This window comes from Mastigoproctus giganteus, chromosome 2 (assembly GCF_048544385.1).
Source record: "Mastigoproctus giganteus isolate SK-2022 chromosome 2, ASM4854438v1, whole genome shotgun sequence".
NCBI lineage: Eukaryota > Metazoa > Arthropoda > Arachnida > Uropygi > Thelyphonidae > Mastigoproctus > Mastigoproctus giganteus.
The window spans coordinates 268,311,511-268,336,434 of record NC_143576.1 but is presented as its reverse complement, the minus strand read 5'-3'; the positions used below and the strand labels follow the sequence as shown (position 1 = coordinate 268,336,434).

The 24,924-nt window shown below is 40.8% G+C and overlaps 1 protein-coding gene across 2 annotated transcripts in view; it reads left to right on the top strand.

Moving 5' to 3' along the window:
- Positions 1-7,316, top strand: part of LOC150090463 (uncharacterized) — an 88,968-nt gene extending 81,652 nt beyond the window's left edge. The window contains exon 7 of one of the 2 annotated variants that reach the window (XM_090389902.1): positions 5,093-7,316. In XM_090389902.1, coding sequence (XP_090246028.1) covers positions 5,093-5,381 — 289 coding nt within the window. In that variant the 3' untranslated portion in view covers positions 5,382-7,316. The remainder of the gene's footprint in view (positions 1-5,092) is intronic. The other variant, XM_090389903.1, reaches the window with a different exon arrangement.
- Positions 7,317-24,924: the final 17,608 nt, after the last annotated feature.

The following is a 24,924-nucleotide window of genomic DNA, read 5'->3' as shown; positions in this document are numbered from 1 at the left end:
AAGGATGGGGCAGGTGTTATTCAGAGGCCCCGACTGAGTCGGGGCCTCTGAATAACACCTAATCCCCTTTTGAGTCGATACATTTTCTCCACCGATGTTGCAAAGCGTCGATTACAGCTGCGAAGAAAGCTTCCTCTAGGAATGCATCCACTGCAGCAATAACGTCACTGTCGATGGGAAAATGGGTCAGCCAAGTATTTTTTTTTTCAAAATAGGAAATAGACGAAAGCCCCATGGTGCTAGTTCTAATGAATATGGGGGATGGTCCAGGGTTGCAAAGCCGCACTCATGCAGTGCTGTGATTGCCACCATCGTGGCAATCACAGACTTGCGAACAGGCGCGTTGTATCGGTGGAACAAGACTCCTTTCTTTTCCCCCGGCGTTTGTGTTTCATGATTCACTCAAACGCCTCACAAGTTTTGCATAACATGCCCCATCTGAGTGTCTGCCATTTCTGAAGGTAATCCCCCTAGCAGCACCGCATTAGCATCTCAAAAAAAAAAAAAAAAAAAATCGATGCCGTCACATTGTCAGCAGAATGAATCGACTTGGCTTTCTTCGGAGGGGAGAAGAGCGAGCTGAGTTTCCATTGTTTAGATTGCTCCTTTGTCTCTGGCTAAAAGCGATGGACCCATGTCTCATCCATGGTCAGATGTTTGTTTGTTTGTTATTTGGTTTATAGGAGCATTAGCAACTAAGGCCATGTTGCTCCGGGGATATGCGGTGGTCATTCCCTGACCTTTCCGCATCCTCCGTATTTGGTGGTGAAGGGCTTGAACCCCGGTCTAATCAAGAAGCGTGTGCTATGCACTGTTGCTCCTTCCCACCTGGCTACGGAGTCGTCCCCATGGTCAGAAACGTTGCAAAGAAATCTGCTGGATCGGCTTGAAAACAATGCAAATGTTTACTTGACTAGCAACTCTTGTGTGTTTTTCATCTGCTATTAACAACTTTGGAACCCATCGTTATGACACCTTTTTCATAAAAAGAACCTCTGTTATTATGTGGCACACACTTTCAGATCAGATACCCAACATGCTGGCAATGCATTGTACTATCACTCCACTACCATTCATCACGCATTGTCAACAACTTCTAGAATGATGGAAGTCTTATACAGTCCGAATCATCTTTCAGGCTCTTCCTCCCTCGTTTAAATTCTGCTGCCCACTTCTTAACCAGGGAATACGAAGGGACGTCCTCACCCAATTCTACCCATATCTTAATGAACTGTCTATAGCGTTAGCCAAATGACTGGACGGATTTTGATCTTTCCCGGTCAGCACAACTTTGTTCACTTCAGCACTTGTGGTTGTTGGTGCATCCACAATTTAGGCCATATTGCGCCGTATATATATTATCTGCAAATTTCATGTATTCAGTGGGCGATTTGCCGTTTTCTGGACAAAAAACCTGGTGAATAAAACACGCTACCCTCCCCTGAGGCAGACTAGCTCAGTCAGGACCTGTAATCAAAAAAGTCATCACTGAAAAATTCTCTGAAACTTGGTGGATTACTGTTTCAAGTGTTATTCATTAAACACAGAAGTTTTTATCCATCTAATGGTACGAGGGGTTTCCGAAAAGTAAAAGGTAACACCTTTTTTCTCTCGTCGATGTCTAATAATACGAAGTTGAAATTACACACCAAGAAATCAGTGAACATGCACTTCTGCTCCACAAAGTCTCCAGTTTTATTGATGCACTTGTCCCAACGACGGATCGCTTTATCAATACCAGTGCTGAAGAAGTTCGTGCCCACACGCAGTAACCAACATCGCACCGCCTGATGAACTTCCTCATCGGTGGTGAAATTCTTTCCTGAAAGGTGTTTTTTCAGAGGGCCGAACAAACGGAAGTCTGAAGGCGCTAAGTTTGAGCTGTAGGCGAATGTGACAAAAAACAAATTATGATATTAGGGTCTCCCGTAAATGATTACATCTACCCATATATTTATTTTGTCTGTAAATTGCGTGCGTTCTATGGTCGATTTGCCTGTTTTGCTGGAAGAAAGAAACCTAGTTTCTGGGGGAAAACCTTGCTATCTACGCCTGAGACCGACTAACTCAGGCACGGAGTGAAATTCCATTAAAGTTCCTCTCGTCATCGACGGGATTCGAACCCGGGCCTTTTCCACCCGGTATGGGGAGTATGGTGACGATACCACCGTGCTAACCGCATAGACTAGGGGGGGATGTGACGATTACGGCACAAGCACTCACGAGTGGTGAGCAGTGTGTGGAGTTGCGTTGTCCTGCAACAAAATCACGTCGCTTGTCAGGAGTCCTGGTCGTTTGCGTCGAATGTTGGCTTTCAGCTTTTCAGCGTTGCGCAGTAAAGACGTGCATCGATTGTTCCTCCCTTCGGCAAGTAATCCACCAACAGAACGCCTTAGCGATCCCAGAACACAGTGGCCATGACTTTTCGGACACTGGGAACAGTTTTGAATTTTTTGCGCACAGGTGTTTGTGGATGTTTCCATGTTATGGAATCTTGTTTGCTCTCCGGGGTAAAGTGATGAACCGACGTTTCTTGTGCTCTAACTATGCGAGCGAGAAAATCTCTTTCTCCGTTGTATTGCAACAGGTTCTCCAGACACATCCCCAGATATTGAAAAGATTAGTGGCAGTAGATCGGCCCCTGGTGAAGCCATGTTGGCAGTCGCAGATGAAGTGATGAAAATATTCCATTAATCGGTTGTGAATGACAATGTCCAAAATTTTTGCCAGCGAGTTCAGAAGGCCGATGGGACGGTAATTCTCTAGTGAGTGGTTTGCACTTCTCTTTGGGATAGGAATAACATTAACAGTTTTGAAGTGAGTGGGGTAGATACCAGACTTAATGGAAAGATTGAATATAAGATAAGATTCCACAAGATAAGTGGAATGTTATCTGGGCCTGCAGAAAAATCTTTTGTTAGTCTCCGAAGCGCTTGAATGATATCGTCTGTGTCCACCGAGAGATTATTCAGTGCATCATCCTTAATGACTTGAAATTGATAAGCTGAAGAAGCTGTAGCTGCAGTTTTCTCGGAAAACGAGGAGAAAAAGGTCGTAAAAAAGTCCGCTTTAGTTTTGTCCCAGGTTTAGTTGTGTGTGGGCTTGCCATCTGTATTTAAAATCTTGATTCCTGCTCAGCAGTTATTGGAGTGTTTTTAAGCATTTAAACAATTATTCGCGTTGAAGTTCTCTGATCTAAATCGTTTACACCGATCTGTAGAAGTATCAGCGACAACGCTCTTAGGAGTATCTCCCATTACCTTTTTAAAAATAACGATTTAAAGTTTCCCCGTATTTTCATTTAATCGCAAATTAATTAGAAACTGTTGCCGATAAATTTGGAGAATGCGAAAGGTTGAATCTGCTAATAAATTGAACAAAATAAGAGTACACATTTATAAAGATTCCAGCAGTGGTATTATTATTAACTTATTCCAGTGGTTAAACGACGGAAAGAAGCGGACTTTTCCTGCATCTGCCACAAAAACTCTCCGCTACTGTACCTTTCCCGTTGCCAATAAACTGGCTATTTCATACGGCTTTGAACTTTGTCAAACTCGCTGCCTCGACCACTGTTGCAGGAATTTCATTCCAATGATCCGCAACACGCTGCCAAAAGAAAATTTCACGAGATTCATCCTTTTGTTACTCCCCCAAAATTTTCTATCCCCCCATGTTCTTCTCTCTTCTGCCCTTGAAAAAATGCTCCCTTTTTTCATTTTACTGTGCCCTTTAGGACTTGTTTACTTCAATCCGGTGTTCCCCGAAGATATCTAGTTGCAAGCTTTGCACGCTACACTTCTGAGCAGTGTTTCGTATGGACATCGAATAGGACGGCCACCCACCAATCTGGTTGCCCTTCTCTGAACCCTTTCTAGAAGTTCCGGGTCTTTCTTTAACTGAGGTTCCAAACCTGAACACAATATTCTAAATGAAGTCTTATATAGAAGGACGGTAGCATCCTTTGCGTACTTACGAAAGTCCTGTCTGTCGGAGACAAGAGAGACGCCGTCTGCTCCCAGCCGCATGTTCACTTTGTGTGCATAATTTCTTATCTGAGTGAATGTTAACCCCTTCGTATTTTTCGTCCAAGACCACTTTCAACTGCGCTCCCATTAGCGGGTAAGTTACTTCTGGATTTCTGTTCCCTTTACATCTTCACGGCATTAAAGTTCAGTTTCCATTCTTCAGACCATCTCTACAACTGATCTGTGTCATTTTATAGCAAGGTGGTGTCGTTCGTTCTTGTGATTGGTCACCCACCGTACCTTTAAATCATCAGCAAACTTTCACAGCTTCCTCTGCTTTCCCTCACCACTGTAATTGAGGAAGATGTAGGTGGTAGATGACTTTCATCAACCGGTGAAATATCACCACTTTGCATATTGGAGGCTTCAAGTGGTGAAACCCATGTTTAGTCTGCAGAGCAAAGTTTCCGGCATCCCCCTCCCCCCATACTTCTCCTTCAACCCATGCACGGTACTAAGTACTATAGGTTTTGATACCTTTCGTGTTTGGGGTTTTCATAAAAAAAAAAAAAAAGTTGAGAAACGGAAGTGTCTCCAATAGCGATCCCTGATGGACTCCATTTACTACAATGATCCACCCTGAGTACGTATATTCATTTATGAATGCTTTCTCTGTCTCCAATCTTTTAGCCAGCCATTGATTCAACGAAGAACCTTGCGTTTCGTGTGGAGCCATGTGAAAAGTATTACTTAAGTTGGGGAGAATATTGTCAAAGCGTCTCCAACTGTTTTACAACTCGTTCATAATAGTTAACTAGTTTGAACAAAGCCTACTACGCCGTGCCATCCCGATCAATTATCGATTTTTGTCCGCCCAATTGTGGAGTACGCAACGCAGGTGTGGATCCCTTTTGGAAAAAACAATATTAATACTCTCGAAACGGTACAAAATCTCTCATCAGGTTTTGACTACAACTTTTTGATCTTCGGTGCACGGGCATTTGGTGAGCAGAAGAATACATTTTGCAAAGACTCTGATAATAAATTTATTATAAACAATAAATTATAACATTAAAAATTATAAACAATTATAAACAATAAATTTATTGTTTCTACGGCAACAGGAACTTTTTGAGCAGCGAGTGGTGCCTTCTGGAGTTCCGGACAGCCCACATCCAGGTGCTCGAGGACAAAATCCACCGACTGATCCTGATCCAGTATGGAGACCTCCCTCCAGTCGAAGACATCGATCCGTCCCTGAAGATTCACCTGGACTCCACCACCTACTTGAAGTGGGGCGAGAAGTACTTCTGGGAGAAGTTCTACTTCGCTCTGCCCAAGAAGCCAAAAGGGTGCGAAGAGATCGGGAATGAAGCCGCTGAAATACACGAGAGGACCCCTCTGATCAGCTGAGCACAGCATCCACATCTCACGACCCTGTTTCCAGCATCTCACAGCTTCTGCACAGTAGGCAAAGATATGTGTTCACAGTGGATTCTCCATCTTCAAAGGGATGTCGTCGTGGTCATCACCAGTGAGTGGAAGTTTCTCTTTGGGGCTGCACCGATCTTATTAAAGCACTCCGAGTGAGACTTGTGGCCAGTTCCAGACAGCTTTCGCGTTAGGGTTCCTTTTCTCAGTTAGTCTCGCAATGCCGACAGTTATCCTCTGTCAACGTTGGTGCAATGGTCCGGAAAATTAGAACGCGATAAATTTCTCCAGTGTACTTTATTCATCCAAAGCGTCTGTTTCTCGGCGTATGCAGTGAAGAACTTCACTTCGTTTTCTATTCTTCTTTTGTGGGAAGGCTCTCGCACCGAGCGAATTCTTTCCGATTTGGAGATAAATTTGGGGCTATCTTTCGGAATGGCATTTTCCACTTTTTTTTTTTTCTTGGCTTTATAAGGTAAAAAATAGAGGGGTGTGATATGAGAGGGTGATGAGAAAGATAGGTACGCTACCAAAGCGCATCCAAGGTATCACAAACACCAGAGAAGAGACTCGTTCCATTCTCAAAGTTGCAGCTGTGCGAATATTGTCTAGTTGGTCCTGGCTCCCTCGTAAGTAACGGTGGATCTCGTCAGGGTGTTTGTCACGATTCCAAACATCGTTTCAGCCACTTAAGAACTGAAATAAGCCACGTGGGTGTCACCCTTGGAGATAAAAGTATCTGCCATCTGGTAATTGTCCGTTATCAGATAGGTTCAGCCTCTTTCGCTGTAGGACAAGGAAACAAATCGCCGTCTGTAGAGTGGGATGACTTGAAGAAGCGACTGCATCGGGAACAGAAAGAGTTCTGCAATGGCGCCTCCGTAGCCAGGTGGGAAGGAGCAGCAGTGCGTAGCATATGCTTCTTGATTAGACCGGGGTTCGAGCCCGTCACCACCAAATACGGAGGATGCAGAAAGGTCAGGAATGACCACCGCATATCCCGGAGCAATATGGCCTTAGTTGCTAATGCTCCTAAAAACCAAATAAATAATAACTAAGTTCTGCAACGCGACTCTGAACCCCATCCTGTTTATGCCGATCGACATTTTGGCACCTTCCCGCATTCTACGCACTTTCAGTATCACGAAAGTCTTTCCGTGGAGTGGGGGTGTGCGCAGACTTTATAGCAGGCCCACCAATGGGCTTAGTATAAAGTCTGCGTAGGATTTCGTTGCTTTAGACCCTCCCCCCTGCAGGTAAATGTGTGGAGAGCCGTTTCGGTTACGAGCAGAAAATATACCGGAAAGGAATGCTCGAGGCAACTTCGCTCATAAAGAAATTAGAAAATCCAGCAGCAGCATTTTCTTGGATGATGAAGTGGTACGTTGGAATCACAGCGTCATCCGAGTTGAATAATTTGCCACGTTGTATGTCTGTTCTCTGGTCGGTTTGTTTCTTTTTCTGGATGGAAAACTGCTGCGCATGCCTGAGACGGACTAACTCAGCCCCGGAGGGCAAAATCGCCAATAAGGTTCCTCGCGTCATTGACGGGATTCGAACTCGGGCCTTTCGCGCGCAGTGTGAGGAGGACTACGGTTATAAGCACCGCGCTATCGGCGAGGACCAATCAGCATCGCTTGAGTAGTCGGTTAAATGGTACGCCGTACGAAGAATATCTTTGTAAAAAAAAACGCGCGAAATCAAAAACGTTTAACAAATTAATAATAACGAACAAAATACAAGTTAGGTGCTTGGGGCCCCTGCACACGAAGGGGCTTATGGATCGAGCCCTATCAGCCGTGCCTGGATCCGCCCCTGTGTACGGTTACATTCCGAAGAAGCTTAAAAGTGATACGCCGAAGGAAGACATCTTTGAAGAGAGAGAGAGAGGGAGCACTTCGTCTTTGAAGAGAGAGCACTTCGTCTTCTTACCCTCACTACACATGTGAATGCTGCGCTTTCTTGAAGAGCGTGCATATTTTTTTCTAATTTCTCAGATTTCAGATGTGGAGCCTGTGCGTGCGCTGCAAGTGAATCAATTTCTGAACTTCTAATTTGTTTGTTCTCAGATTTATTTCATTTTTTTAAAATGAAATTAATTAATTAAAATGGCAATAGATTAAAAAAGTACATTTATGTGTTCAGAAAATAAATAAATAAAATCAATTTCTTTCTTTCTTTTGTTCTTTTTTAAACGCATAAAAGAAACGAGTTTCTTTAAATGACCAACGGTTAATTCGCCATAACTTATCTTACACGGTCCCGCAAACGAGACATCTTATCGGGGGGGGGGGGGAGAAACGGCTGTTCGAAAGGTCGTATTATAGGTAGGCGGCACTGCCAGTTATTATTATTATTATTATTATTATTATTATTATTTCTCCTAGGAGACACCCGGTTAAGGTACAGCCATTTACAAGGGGAGGGGGTGTAGATACTTATTCTGTTATTTAACAGAATAATAATAATATATAAAATTTTACATTATATGATACGCACTCGTTACTAAATTATACAATACAGGTTGGACTTATTATCAGAATTATACGATACATTAATAACTTGTAATCTGCTTAACACTTAATAAAGAAACGAGAAAAATTTATACTACTGCGTTTAAAGCATAACATCGCCGTATTTATATTAGCACGGATATTCGCAGCAGAACAGGATACAATTTAATACAAAATAAAAAAGCGTAAAAGTTCATTTTTACTGTTTCTTCTGTGGAAGTAGAGTGGGATAGGTGAGGCATGTCCAGGAGGGTGTTTCCAGATGAGGTCGGGATTCCTGTCAACTACTGTATGGAGGTTCTTAGTGCTATTTATTTTTTCTTACATCTGTATCTGCAGGTAGCAGTTTTCGAGAACTTATTTTCTGTATGTTTTGCTCGTGCACAGCTTTTCAGGGTTGATTTTTAGGGTATTAAACTGCTTTAGAGTGTTTGCTGGAAAGAATCTTCCCAGACTATCCAACTGCGTAAATGCGCTCTTGAGTTGCTGTTCCTTACCTGCAACTCGTCTATTTTTCTCCGGGTGTTACTATCCACTCTCGGGCTTTCGGAGAATCCAGCCGTCCCGTTAAGATCTGAGCAAGTGTCATCTTATTCTTTGTAGTGATCGTTAGTCTCCAAGGAGTGACTTCTACATTGGAGTATACCTCTTGAGATGGTAAAAGGCTTAGCTGAAATTCTGTTCAGCCATCTCAAGAGCCAGTATTCTATTCCTAGAAAAGCCTCGATAGTGCTTTCGGGAGCTGAAGACCAGATTTGTGACGCGTATAGAGGAATAGGGATAACACATTTATTGATATACTGAATCATTAAATTGCGGTTTCTAATACCGGCGAGCTCTTGCCTGGTTGTCCAGAGCGCCGCATATGTTTTCCTACGGATGTAAGCATAGTGCGGAAGGAAGTTCAGTCCTTCGTCCCCCTTGAGTCGAAGATCAACGTGTGACTGAACCTTTTAGACAAGGATGTCGTTCACGTATATTCTTATTCTGTTTGGATTTATTTTGTTTGTGAAGATCATTTGCGCAGTTTTGTCTTCATTTGGGTGTAGCCCGATAGAGTCGAAGTACTTTTGTAGTTCTTTTATTTTGGCGTTGGCCACTTGGTTGCAGTAGTTGGCAGATTTTTGGTCTTCTGAGGTAATAAAAAATTTCATATCGTCCGCATATGTGATGAATTGCTTCCTGTTTTGAACTAAGAAGGGTTCGAGGGCTATGGCAAAGAGTGTGGCGGACAACGCCACCTTGTGAGACTCCTTTATCGACTTGGTATGTAGCGCACACATTCCCGTTTGTTATTGTGATTTGTCTGCGCAGAAGAGTGTTCGTTAAAAAATGGAGGACATTTCCCGTAATGAGGAAGTAGGCCCTCAGAATAACTATTAGGGCTGGGATGGATATGTTGTCGAATGCGGCTGCCACATCTAGAAAAACAACATCCAGTTGCTGCTTGTTATTTAGCGCTTTCTGGATCCTTAGTAGTGTTCCCTTGAGGTTGGTGATATCGAACTCTGAGGAAGTACTGAGTGCAGTACTGAGTATTGGTCGATCTCCGAGGAAGTACTGAGTTAAGAGTAGTACTGGTTGATGAGTTGAGAAGAAAACTTTGATGCCCGATGCATTGCATCAGGCATCCATCTAATATTCACTGAATGCAATAAAGATATTATATAATTCCAACAAGCTGCTCGCGCTACGAGCCTGCATGATGATGGCTGACTGATTGCATTTCCTTGTTGAAACGTGGTTACGGAATAACAGACAACTAAACATTCTTTCTAATCCACTTGGACATAAATGAGTTGGCACTGAAAGAACTGAAAAACGGTGGGGGGGGGGGAAAGAACCATGATCTTGTATAAAGACGAATATCAGTCTACAAAGGGACACCCTCCAAATCTGATAATTTTGAAGCCACCTGTGCTACCTTTTTCAATGGGAAAATTAAAATTAGAAATAAAATAAAATTACAAATACAGTCGAACCTCGTTAATACAAAATTCAAGGGACCTAAATTTTAGAGTTTTGTAATAACGAAGTTTGTAGTAACGAGGTCCCCCGAAAGTTCAAAATTTTAGCGTTTTTTTTTTTTTTTTTTTGTACATACTGTATATCTGAAAATAATAACAATATCAAAAATAAATTAACTTAAATTAATAAAATAAAATAATAAAAATAAAATAAATTAAAAACAACAGCTTTGTCTAAAATACAAACATGTATTGTTTTGTATTCCTATTACATGTAATAGGAATAACATATTTTTTAAAGATTTTATTTTATTTTTAAGATAAACTAAGAAAAACGCAATTAATAGAAATGAAAATATTGTACAGTATATATATTGATATATACAATATTTTAGTATAACAGTTAAAATAATTGCAATCTTAATATACAAGAAGACATACAAACCATTAACCTTTTAGTATATTAATCTAATTTAACGAAACAATCCAATGTTGTTTGTACAGTTTTTGTCCTATGTGCATTTTTAACAACAGCGCAGACATTATCAAATGCAATAGTTGTTTCTTTATCAACGTTACTGTGGGCCAACACATTCTCTATTATGTTCAATGCATTTTGGGCATCTTTTTCAGATGGCAGTGTGTGCGCTTCTTCACTTTTGCTGTCGCTGGTAACAAAAACATCATCGTTTTGCTCGGTGCTCAGCAACTCTTCTGCTGTTGGCATTACAGTGATAGCAACTTCATCATCGAGCTCCACAAACTCTTCAAATTCGCCTACTTACGCTAATATCCTTACGCTCCTTCAAATTCCTCCATTCCTCAATGTTGCTATCACATTCGTCTGCTGGACCGTGTTTTTCTATGATATTCTCTCCAAAGCCGCTCTTTCTGAAGGAGTTAATTGTTAATTACACTTGATGCAATACTGTCCCAAGCAATAACAAGATTAGAGAGCATCCAAGACATTCCAATTTGGTTGCAAATTGTTCCCTCCTTCTATGTTGCGGATCAAGTACCTTATCAGGTGGGCACCATATGCTCTCTTGAGTTTATAAATGATGCCTCGAGCCAGTTTTACTTATGGCTGCATAAATAAAACTGGTGGTATTGGGAGATAAAAACAACAGCCGTATATTTGTCAGCTTAAGTGTCTCGACAGAATGTACTGCACAGCGATCTAGAATCATCGAAATGTTCCTTTTTTTTGAAGTCATTCTTCTGTCCACTTTTGATAACCAAGACTGAAAAATTTTGACTGTAAGCCAAGCACTTCTATTGGCCTCGTAATAACAGGAAAGTTGGTAACTTCTTTAAAACATCTTGGCTTGGAAAACTTACCAATCACAAGTGAGTGTAGTTTTGTACTGCCATCTGAATTGCAGCATAACAAAACAGTGATTCTCTGTTTACTTAATTTATACCATTACAACACTCTCCTAAAACAAAACATCATAAAATTAACCTGTCTCGTCAAGGTTAAAAGTATCCGTAGCCTCATATTTTTCAAGAATGGACCATACAGAACACAACCAGTTCTCAGCCTTTTCTTTGTCCAATAATCCAGACTGCCCCAAACATTTTGCAAAACCAAGTTATTCCTGTCTCGAAATCTTTGCAGCCATCCACCGCTGCATTTGAAGTCGCTAATCCCATGTTGCTGAGCTAGATAATTTGCCTTTTCTTGCAAAATCGGACCTAATATTGGCAAATTAGATGCACGCATTTGTTGGTACCACTCGAAAAGTTTTGTTTCAAGCTCCTCGCGTTTTGCACCACGAATTTGTTTCCTGTTTTTCATCGCTGCTCCAGTGTCACGCACTTCTTCAAGCCTTTTTCGTTTTTCAGTATTGTAGATAAAGTAGGTAAAGGGATGTTGTCTTCCTTCGCAATGTCTGTTTTGCTTCTTTCTATTCTATCAGCCTCTTGTAAAATTTTAGTTTAATTTCTAGACTTAATTCCGTTCGTTTACGTTTTGTCGCCATAACACTGCTAGATAAGATTTAATATAAACAAATTTTAAATTAATTTAAAGACACAAGTTCCGAAAAAGACGTCAGCCCTTCTCTAGGCACGGGTTTACATTATCTGTTTGTGTCGAAGGCACAAACAGATAATGTCCCGCACCCACCGGAGGTAGTGCAATACCGGTGGGTGCCTATCTATCTCGCTGCCAGATTACCCTGACCTTGGAGCCAGCGAATAATAATAAATGAAATAAGAAATTAATGAAAAGTGAATAACTAGTGGAGAAAATTCCACAAATTATCCTCCGCACCACCGAGAAACAGCAATAATTATATAAACAGATATTTACAACAGTTGTTTTAAATGTGCTCAGAGTCTCAGAATTCCTGAGAATCCGGAAAACAATATATAATTAGTTTGCATACAATGGACTAAGTTTAACTACAGAAATACTCTTCAAAGAAAGACCACCTACATATTCAATTAACAGCACTATCTAGTCTTTCCGCTAGAACTTCCAAACCTGCTGACATCTTGTCAATAGCAATTGACCTAAACCACCATTGATTAACATAAATCAACACAATAACAATTGACAAAAATTTTCTGTTTCGTTTCCACATTAACCTTTTGTCTTTTTGTGAAGTCAATTCCCAGGAGAAGCTGAAGTTCTTAGCTGAATCCTCAATGTAAAGACAGTTCTCGAGGAGGTTTGCAGAGCTGTAAAGTTATCACGACCTTCAACTAGGATATTTACATTGGTCTCCAAATGGTTTGGAACCACAGACATTAAATCCACTCTAGGTTGAGAGTACAATAGACAGTTAAGTGCATGAATCCATTATTTACAAGGCTGGAATAACTCCCAGTCAGTTAGAATTTCTTCTATTTTAACCGTGGTAAGAGTGACATCTATGTTGGATACGCCATTCACGGTGAAGAATGTGAACGGCTTGTCAGGCAAGTTTTGCACACTCAAATCGTAGAACAAAATTAAATCCTCGAGAGCTAACCCTCTATGATTGGTAAAACCGCTGTGCCAGAAGTTTGATTTGGAATTTAGATCCGCTGTTATTATAAGATTTATAGAAGCAAAATTAGTACATATATTGTCCAAATGATGGAGAGTGAATTGTAGTCCTCAGTTGGCGGACAGTAAGCAGATGCAATATAAAAACTTATGAAAGTTGTGGAGATCATTAAACTGGTCACAGTGTCCGTGCACAGACCTGTAATGTTGGTAACCACCAGACCATTATTTAAAACAACTATTGCACTTTTTGGAGGTTTTCCAAGCGAATGAATAATTCTTGCTGAGGTTGGAAAACCCATAACTTTATGGGCCTCACCTCCTGCAAAGAATGGAAGGGTTCCTGTATGCAAATAATGTCAAAGTTATTTTGAAATGCTGCTATTCTAATCTCATCCTTGCCACTCTTGAGCGCTGACCATTTATCTGAAGAACTTTTACGCCCTCATATGTAACATCACCCAAAATTGGATTCTTATCAGACAACTCTGTCACTGAATTTAAACCATTATCACTCATGTTTTGTTCTACTGCTCATAAGATGTACCGCGTTCAAGTATTCTGGACACTTAACATCCCTTACAGAATGATTATAATCTCTACCATGTCTCTTAGAGTTGATACATTTTGTAAAATCTTCTTTATGGGGACACTCTCCATAGACATGACCACCATCTCACAGTTTCCACAATAAACTGCCTTATGGGAACAAAATTGGGCCGAGTGGCCACACGCAAAACAACAGAAACATTTGCTTACAATCGTAAACCTACGGAACCTGTGTGATGTGAATCCAAGATAGATTCTATCACTCTCCAGAATATACTTCATCATACGAGGACTAAATCCGATCACCCAATTAACCACTTTTTTACCTGATCCAGAACTAAATCTGAAAGACACCTCGTCTTTTAACTTCATCCTGCGAGAATCCAAAATCTTTTAAGTTTTTAACGAGCAGATCTTCAAGTATATCCTCCTTATCCTAATCACGAGAGACACCATATATTAAAACTGTTTGATCTGATAACCGAAGTTTCTCCATTGTAAGACCTATCTCTTTCAAGGCAGGAGCAGAGGAGATCCTACTAGCATCCGCCGAATTTGTGGTCTCCACAAGGATCCTCGTATTCCTAAGGAGACGAATACCATTTACTTTCATCTTCTTGTAGTCACACTTAATGACTTGAGTCACTTTCTGCTTTATATCCTGACTTGAACTTAAGGAAGAGTCCTCAGTGGGCCTCAATAACCAGATTCTGAGGATTAGAGGCACACTCTAGGAACTGATAAGGATCTATCCCGACTAGCACTGCCAGTCCCCACTTTGGATCTTGGTTTATTCTTGATGTCCATACAATCAATCAATCAACTTGAGACCCTGCCGCACTATCTCTGCATAAGACTTCTGCCTGACGTAGCCGAGTGGTGAGGAGCGAGAGTGCATAGCACGCGATCCTTGAGTGAACCGGGGTTCAAGCCCGTGTCTACTAAATACGATAAATATTTGTATCGACGATTTATTGTAAACTCTACGGACTTGGTTGTCGTGTCGGAGTATAAACAGAAAATTATTTTTTTATTTTATGAAGTTCAATCTGGCAATCTAAATTTGATTTATCTGACAAGCACTCTCCTCCTCCTCCTGATCCCTGGCTCTTATTTTGAGGCGCTCGTTGTCCACGACCAAAGCTGTTTACACCGCCTCCAAGTCAGCCCAGAGACCAAAAATTCTATTGACGCTGGTTTTCTTATTTTACTTGATTCTTTAGACATTATTTCTCCTAAAGACCTTCTTATCTTAGCCAATGCCACATACACCTCAGAGGCATTTAATGATCCTTCCAGGTTAAAACCATCTATAAAAGAAACCCTATGGTCCTTCCTACTACAAACAGTAATTATATTATTAGTATTAGTATTAGTATTAGTATTAGTAACGGCCGCATGGTGCAAGAAAGCCTATGGCTTATGCTGCACCAACAAAAAAAAAAAATAAATAAATAAATAAATAAATAATAAATAAATAAATGAATAAAAAAATAATAATAAATAAATAATAATAATTAATAAAAAAAAAAAAGGAAATTAAACCTATCATCCTATGCGCTTCCCTTACCCGAAAGTACTCTGCAGATGACCTTTGAATTTCCCCAAACTGTCGGCCTCTACCACCCATGAAGGCAACTTATTCCAGTAATTTATAACTCGCTGGCTAAAATAAAACTTCCTGCAGTCCAATCTAAACATTTCCCCCCGTAACTTGAATTTATGTCCCCTAGTTCTATCATCATTTATAATCTTGAAAATTTTGTCCTCATTCATTTGACTGATGCCTCTCAGAGCCTTAAACACCTCAATCAAATCTCCTCTAAGGTGTCTAGTTTCCAAACTCTGCAGCCCACATATTCGAAGTCTTTCTTCATAAGGACGCCCTTTTGCCGATCTCACCAGGCGAGTTACCCTTCTTTGCACCCTTTCATTCAAGAAGCTCGATGTCTTTCTTTAATTCTGGTCTCCATACTTGAACACAGTATTCCAAGTGTGGTCTAACATAAGCCTTATATAATGGGATTATCACGTCCCTATCTCTACTTGCAAAAGTTCGATAGATCATCGATAGGACACCATGGGCCTTCCTTGTAACCTGTTTACAATGCTCAGAGAATTTCATGTCTGACCGTATCGTAACACCCAAGTCCCTTTCCTCCAGTACTGGATTTAGTTGAACTCCACCAAGTGAATAATTTTTTTTGGGATTACTGTTTCCCAGGTGTAATACCTTACACTTTGTTGGATTAAAGCACAGCTGCCATTTTTCTGACCATTCCTGAAGTCTATCTAGGTCTCTCTGAAGAAGCTCAGCTTGACAGTGATCATTAACTACTCTACCAATTTTAACATCATCTGCAAATTATCCCCTACATCACTTGAGGAATCAAAAGCTCCATAACCCTCACCGTTCTCGGCTGTACTTGCTTGAACTACTTTAAAGAGAGACGGGCGGTTCATATATTCTTCATCATTCAAGGTCATAATTTTTTCCATATTTGCTTTATCAAGTTTCGGTTTGTCTTTTTCGCTTATTCTGGTAGTTTTAGGGGTCTTTGATTTCCTTTTACCTTTGTTCCTTACTGGTGTCCGAGAAGATTCTTTCTCGAGAGACACCTGTCTTGTTTCAAAACCACAGAGAAAGGAGATTCTTCAGAAGAGGAAGGATATGCTTCAAATTCATGAGACCAAGTAATATCTCTGTCTTATTCTTCTTCTTCTGACATTATGTTATTTAGAAAAGTAATTTAGACAACAAAAACGAATTAATTCCCTCAGTCTATCAATATATGTCAATATAGACACTTTTCCCCACCCGGGATGAAATCTGCATTAAAGGTGAAGATTTCCCCAAGGCGGGTTTTCAGATCTCAGCCTCTAATGGACAGGGACGCCACAAAATTACACCAAATAAGCAATTTCAGGAAGTTTCTTTTCTTCAAATACAAAGGTAGCCCAAAACTAGCCCCACGTTAGCCTATGGGACTTTACCAAAATCTAAATATGAATTCTAAGTAATAAAACACTAATATGTCCACACTGTATGATCACATATAAATATTTAGTGGCTTCTCCCTAAACATGGCTAACCCAAGCCAGTAAATACCCAAGGCAACAAGGTATTAAGTCTCCATTTTGTGTGATGGCACAATGTAAAGTCTATGCAAATTTTTACAAGGGAAAATCCTCTATTGTAAGCCTATGAGGATATGGTCTATATACGTGTTATAGACAAAATTTGCACAGAATGACCTTTTCTTTAAAATATATCAAACCAAACATCATCCTCAAAGAACTTCAAGAATACAAATGGGAAGAACTAAACACGAAGCCGGCAGAGGAAGCTCATCAGCTACTGGCCCTAAAGATCACAAAAATTGCCTTTGAAGGAGAATAACCGGTAAATTCAAAAACTGGTTTAATTCACAAATAAAATGTCTTTCGAAAAAAGCAAAGACTTTACAGGAAGTGACTGAAGACAGGACAGCCTAATGACTAAATTCTTTACAAAAGAATGAAGAGTGGTCACTTCATAAAGCTGAAAAGACAAACACATTACGCAGCTACATTATTAGAGCATAAACAGGAAAAAAGGATCGTTGGAGATAACAGAAAAAAGATTCTCGTGAGTACCGAGGGCTTTACCGAATGTTCCAAAAAGACATTTGGACCCAACCAATTAGAAGCCGAAGCCCAATCAATTAGAAACCGAAGAAAACAGGAAGAGAATAACTGACCTCCTTCGCAGAATCCCAGAAAAAGAAGAACCTCAACTTAAAAGACACCTCTAACAATCATCACAATTACCGAAGAAACCCTCATGAAAGCCAAATGAACTTCCTAATAGCAACTGTTGGTCCTGATAATTTCCCTCTTTTCATAGAAAAAATCAGCAGTCCTGACATTATTGAGGGGTTCCATCACACTTTCAATGCAATCATTCAAAAAGGTACTCTTCTCTGTATATGGAACAGCTACATAGTCAGGCCCATTCCCAAAAGATAAAAAAAAAAAAAAAAAAAAAACGCCAAAAAAGACTACAGATCCATAGCCATAAGTTGCACCATCTTGAAAATTTTTGAGAAGACCCTTTTCTCAGCCCTCACCCAACACTGCTTCGAAGCATCGTCCTCTGCACCTATCCTCTGTGTTATATGGAATATCAACTGTCGCAAATGTCCTTAGCATTAGCATTAGCATTAGTAGAGGCATTTGATGCAAGAAAGCAAGCTTATTCAGCATCAGCCAAAAAAAAAAAAAAAAAAACCCTCTCCCATTTCACCCCTCCGTTCGTTCGAAATACCTGTCCAGTTGAGCTTTAAATTTGTTTAGGCTATCAACTTCAACAACAAGTGATGGAAGTCGGTTCCACCAACCAACCACCCGCTGGCCAAAGGCAAATTTCCGCACATCTATCCGACATCCGTCCTTCCTCAATTTGAAGTTATGCCCTCTGAGGTGATTATTCTGAGAAAGATGAAGAATCCCATTGGCATTAAGCATGCTCAAACCATTCAAAGCCTTATACACCTCTATCAGATCACCTCGCCGGTGCCTAGTCTCCAGACTCTGTAATTTGCAAAACTTAAGCCTTTCTTCGTAAGAGCAACCCTTTGTTCCATTTACTAATCTTGTTGCCCTTCTCTGTACCCGTTCCAGCAGCTCTACATCCTTCTTGAAATGAGGCCTCCAGACCTGTATACAGTACTCAAGATGTGGCCTTACCATTGCCTTATACAAGGGAATAATCACCTCCTTATCCCTGCTAGAAAAATTCCTCTATATCATTGACAAGACACCATGAGCTACTCTTGCAGCTCGTCTGCACTGCTCAGAGAACTTCATATCTGCCTGCACAATTACCCCCAGGTCCTTTTCATTCTCCACCACTGTCAGTGTAGTACCGCAGAGTTGATACATTGCTCTGGGGTTACTGTTACCCATATGTAGTACTTTACATTTGTCAATGTTAAAATTCATTTGCCACCTCTCAGCCCATCTGTTCAACCTTTCCAGATCCTGTTGCAGCAGCATAGCGTCAGTAGTGTCCTTAACGACCCTGCCAACCTTTGTATCATCTGCAAACTCAGACATTAAACTTGATATCCCATCATCAATATCATTCATAAACACCGAAAACAACAATGGACCAAACACTGAACCTTGAGGAACTCCACTAATAACATTAGTCCACGTTGAGCAGTGTCCATTGATTACCACTCTCTGTCTTCTGCCACTCAACCATCCCCTTATCCATAGCAGCAATTTGCCTCCAATGCCACACTGCTCCAATTTGTGCAGCAGTCTTCCATGTGCAACAGTATCAAAAGCCTTTCTAAGATCCAAATATATAATATCAAAGTTATTCCCTGCATCCAGTTCTTTTGTGACTACATCATAGTATCCAATCAAATTGGTCAGGCAAGACCTGCCCTTAACAAAACCATGCTGCGTCTGAGCTATAACTGAATTCTTGTCTAGATGATCCTGCAGTGCTTCTTTAACCAGTGCCTCCATTAATTTACCTGGAACAGAAGTTAAACTAACAGGTCTATTATTACTTGTGTCAGCCTTTGATCCTCCTTTGTGAATTGGGGTTACATTTGCACATCTCCAGTCTATGGGTACCTCCCCTGAGTCCAAAGAAGCTCTCATAATTATGGCTAGGGGTTTGCATACTTCCTTTGCTGCCTCCTTTAATATAACTGGATAGATCCCATCCACTCCAGGTGCCTTTTTTATGTTTATCCTCAACAATTTCTCCTCCACTTTCCTCTCAGTTATTACAAAATCATCCAGCTCACTGCCAATGTTTACTTTACCTACATCATTCTCCTTCCTGAATAACTCCTCATGCGTGAATGTAGATGCAAAATACTCGTTTAGATTGTTAGCCACCTGAGCAGGATCCTCAACTGTTGAACCATCAATATCCAGTGGACCAATCTGATTCATCCCTTTCCTTCTCGAGTTCAAGTATGTAAAGAACTCCTTTCTGTTTTTCTTTGCATCCTTTGCCAAGGATTTTTCGTAGTCTGCCTTTGCCTGCCTAATCTCCTTTGTGACTTGGTTACAGACCAACTTATATCTATCATAGGTTTCCATGTCACCCATTAATTTGTATGTATCCCATGCATTTTTCTTCTCTGCCACATGTCTCATTAGTCCATTTGACAACCATTTAGGCCTAAACCTTGAACAATATTTCTTAGTCGGTATGTAAAGCCTGGTAGCCTCCAAGATTAGTTCCTTGAATGCTTCTCATTTTGAATTTGCTTTTGGTAACATCATCAGTTGGTCCCACTGTATAGAATTTAAATACTGTCTCAGACCATCATAGTCGCCTTTACGAAAACAAAAACCCTTCCCTTTACCTCTGATGGTAGTTACCTCCTTGAGTAAATCCCACTTCAACACACTGTGATCACTGCCACCTAGTGGTTCATTTATCTGCAGGTTCTTAATGCATGAAGAATCACTACTGATAATCAGATCAAGAGTATTACTCCCTCCAGTTGCCTCCCGAACATGCTGATGTAGAAAACAATCATCCAATAAATCCACAAAAGCCTTGCTAGTGTGTGAGTAACCAGCCTCCAAATTCCAGTCAATATCTGGGAAATTAAAATCCCCCATTATAAGACTCTCTGATGTACTGGCCCACTCTATTTCCCTGTACAGTTCCTTATTATACTCATCAGAGTCATTAGGCCTATAGCACACTCCTACTCTCAATTTTGATTTCCCTATGCTTATGTCACACCAAACTGACTCGACACTGCCCTGTCCATCGATGTCCTTGAGACCCTTTTCCGGATGCAGAAAGCTCTCAACAATAAGGAACAGCTCGATATTATCTTCCTAATCTGCAGCTTTTGACAATATTTCGAAAACGGCTGTGGAACAAATTTTATCTTTCTACTTTTTTTTTTTTTTTATGTGAACCAAAAACACGAGAGGTATTAGAACCTATAGTACTTAGTACCGTGTTTGGGTTGGAGGTTGAGAAGATGAAAGAAGATATTTGTTAACATTGGACTTGAACTTCTGTAGACTAATTTTCAGGAAATACGTATGAAGGAAGGTTGTTCCAGAAAACGGCAGTTGAATGATTAAACGAGGAAGATGAAAAGTTCGTTCTGTGAGTTTGAAGTTGGACAGTAAATGGATGTTGGCTGGACGTGTTCGGACTGTTTCGAAAGAGAGAGCGGGAATTATAGAAGCCAATTCAGAAGAGCAGTGCCCATGGAAGTACGTATCTGTAGAAGAGGCATGCAGCAGAAACAGTGCGTCTATGAGAAAGCGAGTGGAGAGACTCTGTTAGAGATGAATCATTAATTAACCTAACTGCCCTCTTCTGAATGGAATCAAGAAGCCTGAGAGAGGTTTTGTGGCCACCACCCCAGATGTGGGAACAATATTCCATGGCAGGGCGGATTTGCGATTTGTACAGAGTGAGCAGCTGTTTGGAAGAAAAGTAACGCCGAGAGCGAAAGAGAAATCCAAGTTTTTTTAGATGCAGAGGAAGAAATATTTGTAATGTGCTTGTGCCCAGAGAGATTAGAAGTCAGGGTAATCCCCAAAAGAGATATATAATTTTGCCTAGAAATTGGAGTGTCACCAAAGATAAGAATAGGAGCAGAAGAATCCTTTTTGCGAGATATAAGAGAGGATTGAGTTTTAGAAGAATTGAAATCAACTAAGTTGTCTTTGCCCCACTGGAGAATTACCTGAAGATCGGCATTTAAGGAATTGGCAGCAGATTTTCGAGGAGTTGAAGCTGATTGAGCAGGGCAAGGTTTCTCAAAATGGAAAGTGAAATGCAATGTGCTATCATCGGAAAAACTATGAATAGGATTTCCAGTCAATGGAAGAAAGTTGTTAATATACAAGAGGAAAATAGTGGGGGAAAGAACTGAACCTTGGGGGACACCGGCATTAGTGGAGAAGTTAGAAGACATAGAGCCATCTACCATCACCCTCAGTGAGCGATCGAAGAAAAAACTGAATAACCAATTACTAAAAACAGTTGGCAAACCATTAGATGCACCGGAACAAGCTGAAGATCAGTGACAGATTCCTACCTGGACAAGTACTTCCTACAGTACAAGCCCTGCTAATGATCGGAGTTGACCTGCAGAAATTCGCTTCTGATCGCAATTACAGGCGCTCGTTGGCCGAACTTGTTCCCCTTTTGTTTGGCCCCTGATGTCGACTCATACTGATATCTCCATCTGCTATCTCCTATGAGGCGCATAACGGCACGTCGCAGGCAAATCGACGAACTGTCCCACAAGAAAATGCAATACCGAACATCAATTTGGCACTGTGAAATATTCTGACTTGTGTGAATATGCTTAAATATGTGCTTTGTACATATGAACGTGTACATACCTTGGTGCACTGTCTGCCTCACAACTATGTACATACTCATATCTATTGAATGGCTAATGCTACGTTTTTAATTGTTATGTAATCTTTTATACTGTACAAATTTTTATACTGTACACATTTTTATATTACCCTATATCATTGTCAAGCCCCTGGCCCCCTGGCTGTGGCGGGCACATTATTGTATCTGTATCTTTACTGTACAATAAAGATTTTCTTCTTCTTCTTCTTCTTCTTCTTCTAGATGGAAGCTTATTTAGAAGACCTTTATGCCAAACACGATCGAAGGCCTTTGAGATGTCAAGAGCAACTACTTGTGTTTCGCCGAACCTTTCCATTGAATTAGTCCATAAATGGGTAACATAAGCTAGAATATCACCAGTGGATAGACACTGATAAAATCCACACTGGTGATCGTTGATCAGACGGAAGGTTTCTAAGTAGTTTAAGAGTTGGCGGTTAATTGATTTCTCCATTACTTTAGAAAGAGTAGAAGTAATTGCAATGGGACGATAATTGGATTGGAGGGATTTGTCACCCTTTTTAGAAGGGTGACAAATCCCTCCAATCCAAGGAACTGGCTGGATATGATTCCAGATGGATATGAACTGGCTGGATAAAGGTTCCATTGGAGAAGAGACAATCACCAAGTTGTGATCTGAAGTGCCTAAAGAACCTCTCACTTCGACCATGTACTTACAAGGGTTGTTTGTGAGAAAAAGATCAAGCGTATTGGCTGTATGATTAGGATTGTCCGGTATTCTTGTAGGTAAATGAACAATCTGTGCTAAGTCATTAGTAATTGCAAAAGCCTCAGCATCTCGACCTGCTGTGTCGGTGTGAATAGAAAACGGAAGCCAGTTGGAGTTGTGAACATTAAAATCACCAAGGAAAATTACCTCAGTGATAGGAAAGTTGGACTGGATAAAGTCAAGTTGCAAAGAGAGGAAGTCTAGGAGCTCCAAGTGATTAGTGGAGTTGGGAGAACGGTAGAGACAACAGATGAATTTGACACAATGAGGTAGAGAGATTTTAAGCCAGAGAAGATCAAAGAGAGGAGATTCCAAATTGCCAAGTCTCTGACAGGGAATATCAGAACGCACATATGCACAAGTACCACCTTTGAGGCGAAAAGAATCATACAGCGAATAATTTTGGCATCTGAGATGAGCAATAGTTGAATCAACCGATAACTGAGATTCTGTGAGAAAAAGGACATGGGGTTTGGCAGACTGCATGTGGAAATGGACATCGTTGAGATTAGAATTGAGAACACGTATATGTGTGAAATGAATTAGGAAGTCCTTGGGAGGTTTAGATCTTTTTGTAGATAAGTTTGACATCAGTTGCTTGCTCTGTTAGTTTGACAATTCATGGTGTATTCAATAGTAAGAAAAAGTGGGTGTGACATGCTGTATGAAGTAATGAAATTTTTGGATATGGCGTACATGTGGTAAGAATATACCCAGATCCTTGACATAACGTGGCCTCGACAATGCTCCCCGCATACACACTACTCGGACTCCCTCCAGTCACTATCTGGCAGAGTAGAGGTAGCAAGATTATACACTAGCTGATCCAGAAGCCTCCTAGAGAGTTACAAATAGGTTCGGTCCGGTGTACTAACTAGCGGCCGGCCTGCGAACACCGTTTTAGAGCTGTACCCTCGAGCTGTACCTACTTCGAAATACAAGGCAATCTCCTGAAGATTTTATGTAGCATTCTGAATGAAAGTCCCCTTATAATCTGTAATGACGATTTTATTGCCCATTAGTCCATTTCGCAGGGAGTGCCAGAGGTTGGGGTTTTCTCCTCACTGTTATTTGCTGCAGCTCCGGAACCATTTTTTTGCATCCCATAAAAACAGTCTGCGTGGGTAGCACAGCGGTATCGTCACCGTCTTGCGCACACCAGTTGGAAAACGCCAGGGTTCGAATACCGTCGATGACGCGAGGATCTTTGATGGGCTTTTTTCAGTCCGTGGCTGAGTTAGTCGGTCTGAGACGTAGATAGCAAGTTTTTTCACCCCAGAAAGTGGGGTTTTTTCGTCCAGCCAAACAGGCAAATCGGCCAGAGAACACACGCAATTTACAGACAAAATACATATATTGGTATGTATTAGAAACAATGGGTGGCACTAATATAATAGTTTGATCACATAAAGACAACTTATTACATATGCTGACGAACTAAAATTCTTCGTCACATCTAAAGATCTCCAACAAGTTAAACAAACAAATCAAGGAGCCAATAACACAATAAATGAACTGCAGCATTACCTCGACTGTATTTTATATGTTTAAACCCAAGCAAATCTGCCGAGATGACAATTGCAAAGAAAAAGAGCAGGAACAATATCTGTATGCTGATAAGCGGATGCGAAGTTCCAAAGGTTAATTCGCATGTAGGCCTTGGCCTAAAATGGGATGAGGGACTAGCATTCTCCGAGCACTTTGATTACATCAAAGCAAAAACATATGCAGCGCTTTGAGCTGCGAAACAGGAGTTAATTGGCATTAGAAACCCAGAACTTATTAAAAAGTATATCTTGAAATGTATACTTGCCATCCCACTGTATGCGTCACAGATTTGGTCCTCTGCCCCATCGAGCAACTTGAAAGCGTTCCTTAGTGTGTATTGAATACTGGCTCTTGAGATGGCCGAACAGGATCTCGAACCACCCATTTACTATTTCTAGAGCCATTCTCTACTTTCCAATCTCAGCATTCCTCCCTGGAAACAGACAATCAACGCAAGAAACATTTTCACACTAGCCCAACTGCTAACAGGAAGATTAGACGCTCCCAGTATTGACGGCTTGTTTCACTCTCGTCGAGAAGCCACCAGGATTGCTGAACCAAGACATCCTCTTCAAAGCAACTTAAAAAACCTGGACAGCCTAAGTCGCTTTTTTTCCAGCAAACACAAAAGAACTCTTCAATTAAGTAAGAATTGAACCGGAAAAGCTCTAACGAAAAAGCCTACACATTGCGAGCTTTGCCGACTCCTATCGTCTCGTGCAACTGTAGTGCGCAGCCACTCGGCTCAAAAACCGCATTTAATTTTGATCCCTTTGAACTGTATATTCACATTATTCTTCAAGT